We start from the raw sequence: 7,061 nt of genomic DNA, 5'->3' as shown, positions 1-7,061 counted from the left end.
GGTTTGGATGAAAGAACGTGTCTCTGAAGTCTCCAGCTGGACCTCCTCTTTTCATCTGCAGAGACAGTCAAAGGCATAAGCTTAAAACTTTAAAACACACGTAGCAGGCCGTTCTTCCCCTCACACAAAGTACAACGAGATGCAATTGACAAAGGAGAAATTTAAACGCTGGTCATCTGGTAATGGAATATTGCTTAATTCTCCCATGTTAATGTTTACGTCACCACAGGTGCTAATTTGGGTTCCTGCTCAGAGGGCTTCCTGACCTTGATATTTACCAGCTGTCATGCGGCTGAGTTTATAAATGTATGCTTGTGGCGAAGCAGGAAAGACACCTGACTCCAGTTGCTACACATACTGACAGTTTAAGCACGGGTGTATCCCTGCAGCTGAAGCTAAACATGGGTAGGAGTGCAGACAAAAAACAGTAGTAAATGAACCTTTTGCTAAACAAAACAAACACTACTGAGGTTAAATTGAAGTATTGATACAGAACCTTACCCTTTTAATGACATCCCTGCTAAAGGTGAATACATTTTTTTAAAGGCATATTTAATGGCAAATCTTAAGCTAACACAGATAACTTTAGAAAAGTCCAACTTTCATTTGAAGACATTTATTTATTATGGAAGGAAAGAATCATTGTTAGGAAATTTTGTTGATTTATTTTATTTATATGGTGCCACAATATTAGGCCTCAAAAAAATCGCCCCCAAATTATCACTGACATTGTTTTTATTTTGAATATATATATATATATATATATATATATATATATATATATATATATATATATATATATTTTTTTTTTTTTTTTTTTTTTTTCAGTTATTAATCCCTGACTTCTTGTTGTCCTGGCTGGGGTACAGATAAGATGTGTGAGAGATGGCCATTTCTTAGAGCCACTCGCAAAAATTTGTAATAAAAGTGAAGGCAGATTTGTGCTTATCTGTATGGGGAACATAAGTAATTCAATTAAATTCAAATATACTTTATTAATCACCAAAGGGAAATTAAATGTTGTTCTCACTCATACTATACAGGATTCTTCAAAGAGTTATTGTAGATGGTGATGGCTGTGATCTACCAATAAAATGGGCTGAGGATACATGTTAGATTACCTTTCCTTCTTTTAAAACATGTTAGAAAGAACTATATAATGTGTTAAAACAAAAGGTTAGGACTGTTAATGTTTACAGGTTTGAAATAAAGAAAATGGCTAAAAGAAAAAAAGTCTTCTTGCCAAAACTGACCCACAGATGCAAATATATATATATATGAAGGACACTAAATGTACATTCGAGTCCAGAATCAGTTTTAGCATAACCAATTAGAAAAAAAAAATGTTTACAGTAAAAAGTGGGATCATGTCAAGGAGACTCTCCAACCTTCCCAACTTCCAATCTGAACATAACTGTCAAAATATCAGTGGAAACATGCAGAACGCTTGTCTAAAATCAAGAGGCTGAAATGCCAATTAATGCTTTTGCATAAGAAGGGTATAAATACAACATCTCCAGAAAAGCAAATACTACATGATAATTAACGCTTCTTTTCATTGGTTTATTATCCTCACAAGGAAGATGAGGAAGAACAAATTAAATGTTAAGTCTGCAATGGGAATGAATAACTTTGGACTTAACTGTGAGTAGCATACTAGTCCCTATTGTCCTTTTGTGAGCGCTGTGCAAACATTTTAAGCCACATTTCTTTATCTTTTACTTTAAAAGTCTGTCTGGGGGAGTGGTGACCTAGTGGTTAGAGCATTGCACGTGTCTCCTGGAGATTCTGGGTTCAATTCCCACAGACTACCACTCTGGGTCCCTGAGCAAGACCCTTAACCCCAGAATGCTCCCCAAGTGCTTCACAGTGGCAGCCCACTGCTCCCTAAGGGGCTGGGCAACGGTGGGCTGCTGCCCAGCCCAGAGGGGTGGGTTAAATGCTGGGGACAAAATTTCACTGGAATGTATGCTCCTGTGACAATAAAGATGTTTAATATCAAAGGAGTCAGACTTTCCAATAATCGTTAAAGAGGCTTTTTGAAGGTCCTGAAAAGTGTTGCTTTGGATTTTATATTCAGCACTGCGGTTTAAAAAAAGAATGATAGGACAAATGAATAGTTTAATGCAAAAATAAAACACTGTAGCAGTTGAATTGGATCTGAAAATGATGTCTCATCTGACGCAGGACTGGAAACATGCATCATCTGTCAATAAACTGAATTGAACTGTTTTCATTAGAAAATTATTTTGCTCTGGCTAAAATACAATTTTATGTCAAAGTGTGTTAATTTAGTTGCTTTTAAACATTTAGCTAACAGACTCTGAGCAGCAGATGCGTTGCTGGGAGAAACGTCCAGTTTAAAACTGGTTCTGTTATTTCTGAAATCGTCACACGTTCCTTCCTTGAGTTTGGGAGCAGTTCTTAGTGTTATACTGTATCTTGCAAATATATTCACATCACTTTTTCATTCCCCCCCCCCCCCCCCCAAATTTTTGCCTGTTAAATCGTGTATTTACTGTCTCTGTATGTGACAAACCAGCTTAAATCAGCTTATTTCTCTGATGTAGCAAGGAAATGACACAGAATATTGATATTTTAAAGGTAATAAACATGGGATAAGGGTAGCTTGCAACTGTATTCAGTCATCTCCCCTCTGGTACTTTTAAATGTAATCCAGTAGAAGCAATTGCTTCCAGAAGTCAAACACACAGGTCAGATTTGAGTGGCCTAACACACAGAAATCTTTTCTCTAACCTGTAGCAGACAATGTCCAAGAAAAAATTCTTAAAAATGTCTGCAGAATGCATGGATATCTATTCAACAAAAATGCTTTAAAAGGTTACAAGAATGTCTGTTAGCAGTAGCAAGGAGGCAAAATCCAGATTTATACTCACAGAGTGTGAATGGGTTCTGATGTCTTTGGTCCTAAATTCCTTTTTTTTTTAAAAATCTGTATAAAATCCTTTATATTTATTATTGTTTTGTATCCCGTGAGAAAGCGTCGGCCTGTCTCTGTCGCTCCTTGGATCTGGGTCGTCCGTCCTGGAGACAGCTGACCGTTTCACCCTCCTATACTTATTCAGGACCTGTTGCCTGGCAGCTATTTCTGTCCCACTCTCGGCGGCCCCCTCTTTTCCACACACGGTTGAGTCAATCACAGCTTTTGCAGAGTCACTGCAACATGGATATCTGGAATTGTCTTCATTTATAGATAACATCCACTGGTTCAAAATGGAGTTTTTTTTCCTTTTTTAAATCTCAGTTGATTAGTTAAATGGAGTCGAAACACGCCCACAGTTCACGATGAAACAATGCGAGACCCGAGCTCTTTCTTATCAGCTGGATTTTGAACTTTGATTTCACTCGTACAGTTTAATTAGAGTCATATGTACGTTTTTGCTGAGCTTTTTGCTTTTATTGCCGACCAGTCTTGCCATCCTCAATCTGACGCGTGATTAGTGAAGCAGAACAACTTTGACCTCGACTGCTCTATTAGGCGTAAAACGCTTGGAACATTTTACTGATTTCCATATTTACCGAACTGGAGATGGTGGTTTGTTTATGGGGCCAAATTTCGATAAATCTTATCGAAAAGATTTTATGTGCAACTCACCAGCTTCCAATGCTGCAAGCCTTTCGAAATCAATGCCAGCTATCGTTTTTCTACTCTCTGTCTGGGTCAGATTCACCACCTGGAGAGAGAAATAAGAACGCATCAATGCTCCACTGCTAATAAGTGGACTTGGAGTCACTTTGTGCATCTGCAAATGTGTCAAAAAAAAGTGCAGCCGGTCACTAAACAGCTTTAATTCACCTGTGCATTAGCGTTTAAGGAGCTGTGTCTTGGCTTTTTCATCTCCAAAGCACAATGTTAGATTTTCGGGGCAACCAAATGAGTTGTTGGTGCAGAATTAGCTTTGAGTGGACGATATGATTGAAAGATTCAGGATTGGAAAAGTGATTAAAAACAGTGTGAGCTGCCAGAACTGATAAAGTCTCCTGGATAGGTGTTTCAGAAAAACTGAGCCAAAGTCCGGTTGCGTCCGATTAAAGCCTCTTTGCTTTTGCTGTTTCAAGTAGAGTTGCACCAATTAATCGACCCCAAGATCAGAATCGGTCAACTTTCACTTGATCTGCTCTGATCAGCCATCAGCAAGTCAAGGGGAAGAAATATAGATTTTTGTTTTCGCCCTGTTAAAACATCTGGAGTTCTTGGCTTTGATGACTGTAATGTAGTATACAAATGCACACTGACAGCATGTATTTTGATGCTCTTCTAGGACTATTCTTGTCATTCCATCATCTTGAGTTTAATTGAAATCTACCATGTCAGTCAAAGAACCTGCAGCACCTTCTTCTCTTTTATGTTTTGATTCTTTTTGGATCATTCAGCCTTTTAATAAAAGGTGACCGTGCATAAAAATATAAATGAAAATACAGTCAAGACCCAAATCGTTCCCACCCCTGCAGATTTAGTATTGTGTAATCTTTTAAAGCAGGGCTCTGCAACCTGCGGCTCCAGAGGCTCAAGTGGCTCTTTGGACCCTTAACAATGGCTCAACCAAATGCTCCCTTTAAATATGGATATTTAACAAGTGAAGGTTTTATAAGTTTTTTTTTCATTGCATTTCATTTCCACAACAGAATGACACTAAAAGTACCAGTAATGCTTTTAGATCTATTTTTCTTGTCATTAGGTTGGAAAGTATGTGCTTTTCTCATTTATAATTCTCAACAGATAAAAGCCCTAAGAAGAAAATGTAACATTAGCGGCTCTAGCTGAGATCTATTTAGTTGGATTGAGGGCAAAAATGCTTGCAGACCTCTGTTTTAAATTATCAAATTCTTCTGACTGGAAGTAATATTATTAGGTGGATCAACCTGACTTAAAAAAAAAACAACAACTAAAAAACACTGTAGAGGGAGGTAAAGATTTGGGTGATTAGGGTACCAAATTATTACAGCGTTACAGTAACAAAAACAACTAAAAAGTAAAACCTTTGCATACAAAAAAGCATATATGCTTAGCAACTCCTAAAATGCTAAGCATAGTCCCATAAACAAACCTAAACCAGAAAAATAAAAGTAACCTAAGTATATTTGTGACAGTATATTTAAAAAAAAAGAATGGTTTCAGTCGTACCACTTTTGAAACAAAATACTTGTATTTTGCAATGTAGAATAATACAAGTGATAGCATTTACCTTTTGAGTCAGATAATCGTCTTTTGGCTCCCTTTTAGCTTTAGTTTCAGCAGGTTTTATCTGCTCCTCTGCAGCACTCTGCACATCCTCAGCCTCTGCATTCAGCACTGGGGTGTTCGCCGTGCAACTTAACGCTACATTCCCAGATCCATAACCGCTCTTCGGTTTCAGTGGCGCCGTAGCCTTGGACTCAAAGAGAGCCTTCAGGGCCTCTATGGAGCCGCCGCTGTTTTGGACGCAGCCCACCGATCTGCTGCGGGTCAGCGGGGCTTTGGAGCGAGCTCGTTCTCGCTCTTCGTTTCTCTTTAGCAGAGACTCCAGATGGCTCTCCCTGTCTCGCACTTGAGACGGCGTCATCTGAAAAAAAACGATATTCACAAGAAACAACAGTTTGGACGTGACTGATTATTAATTATTTTCCCAAATGCACAATTGCTTGATGAACAGGTTTACCTCATTCAGTGCTTTCTTTGTCTTTCCTTCAACATTGTTCTCTGATGTAGCTTGACTCAATGTGCTTTTTTTGACAGTAGTTTGATACCTAATAATACACCAATACGACATTTAAAAGGCTTTTTTAAATATTTCATTGCATGTTAGATTATCACAGAGACAGAAAACGGTGGGAATGGAGATGCTTTTCATACCTGGCCACTAACTGGGACACAGATATGGACCTGTCCTGAAGTCCTGCGCCTGTCCAGCTCGCCTTGTCAGATTGTGAGGAGAGACTCCTCAGTGACTGGCTGCGCCTCAGATCCCATTCCATAGTTGAGTCGAAGCAAGACAAATCTTCCCAACTTTAATCAATCACTCATCATGCAAAAGAAATATAAGGTTTTTATCAAAACACTGTATTCTTTTGCATCAGAGTTTCTGCAGGTAGCTTACTTTCCCAGCTTAGCACCGTCAGTACGCATTTGAACTTGAATTTTATAGAAACTGCATATTCTTACATTAATAATCAAAATTAAAGAGACAACACCGTAATATCTAACACTATCCCAGAGGATATGTTCAATGAATAGTTACCTTACAGAGCTCCTGTAGTGCCCGTTCCCCGCAACAACCAGACAGAGATACTTGCACAGCATCACAAGACCTGCACATGATGAAAGGTGTTTTTTGGAGCAAAGTTCTTTCACTTCCTTATTGCCTCTACCTGCTTAGATCAGATCGTTGAGCTGAAAACGGTAGGGCACTCTGTAAATCGATAAATGTTGTAACACAAACTTGTGCAGACTTGAATATATGCATAGCACAAAAAATGCCTATGATAAAAATAATAATAATAATAATACAAATAATTCCCCACTGCATAGGGCAGTTGGGTGCATTCAGCGTCAGAAACTAAAAACCGGACACCTAGCAACAAAAGCAAACATTTGAAATGTTGAGAAGCAGAACTGAGCCAAAAGAGTTAGTTTTTATGGTGACATTCAGTCCGTTACTGATTGACAAAAGCTCTTCGGTTACAGATTTATTACGACACCACATAAAAGGAGCTCACAGTTCAGTGTAAAAGTGATGCGTTGCATTTGCATCACTAGATGGTGTTCAGTTGTCATCAGGCAATACAAACAAAAATCAGCTTTATATAATCCCCCGTCTTACCTCATATCCCTCATAATTGACTAAATAAACATTTAATTCAAAATAGTTTTTTTGGAATCCAGGCTTTGCTCCCGTCTATCCATCTGGCTACTGACCACTACCAGCAAAACGGACGAGCTGCTCCTTCTCACCACAAAAAACAAACAAAAAAACCCCCAAAATTTTCCGTCTGACCCTAGACTTGTAGAGGTCTAGGGTCAGGAAATGGGCAGCTAACATCTCTGTAGACCCCGCATATCC

At 38.5% G+C, this 7,061-nt stretch overlaps 2 protein-coding genes across 2 annotated transcripts in view; both read right to left on the bottom strand.

Annotated features, from left to right (window-relative positions):
- The window catches only part of LOC105938405 (xin actin-binding repeat-containing protein 1), a 37,257-nt gene extending 34,202 nt beyond the window's left edge, over nucleotides 1-3,055 (bottom strand). Inside the window, exon 1 of the mRNA XM_036124853.1 lies at nucleotides 2,898-3,055. The gene's annotated coding sequence lies outside the window, so the exon portion shown is untranslated. The remainder of the gene's footprint in view (nucleotides 1-2,897) is intronic.
- LOC118556969 overlaps nucleotides 1-6,315 on the bottom strand; it is a 9,397-nt gene extending 3,082 nt beyond the window's left edge. Inside the window, exons 1-6 of the mRNA XM_036125745.1 lie at nucleotides 6,240-6,315; nucleotides 5,855-6,020; nucleotides 5,661-5,748; nucleotides 5,208-5,564; nucleotides 3,617-3,695; nucleotides 18-55 (exon numbers count right to left, since the gene is read on the bottom strand). Coding sequence (XP_035981638.1) covers nucleotides 18-55; nucleotides 3,617-3,695; nucleotides 5,208-5,564; nucleotides 5,661-5,748; nucleotides 5,855-5,976 — 684 coding nt within the window. The 5' untranslated portion in view covers nucleotides 5,977-6,020; nucleotides 6,240-6,315. The remainder of the gene's footprint in view (nucleotides 1-17; nucleotides 56-3,616; nucleotides 3,696-5,207; nucleotides 5,565-5,660; nucleotides 5,749-5,854; nucleotides 6,021-6,239) is intronic.
- Between the last annotated feature and the right edge of the window lie 746 nt (nucleotides 6,316-7,061).

Source organism: Fundulus heteroclitus, chromosome 21 (assembly GCF_011125445.2).
Source record: "Fundulus heteroclitus isolate FHET01 chromosome 21, MU-UCD_Fhet_4.1, whole genome shotgun sequence".
NCBI classification, from domain to species: Eukaryota; Metazoa; Chordata; class Actinopteri; order Cyprinodontiformes; family Fundulidae; genus Fundulus; species Fundulus heteroclitus.
This window is presented reverse-complemented; position numbering and strand designations above follow the sequence as displayed.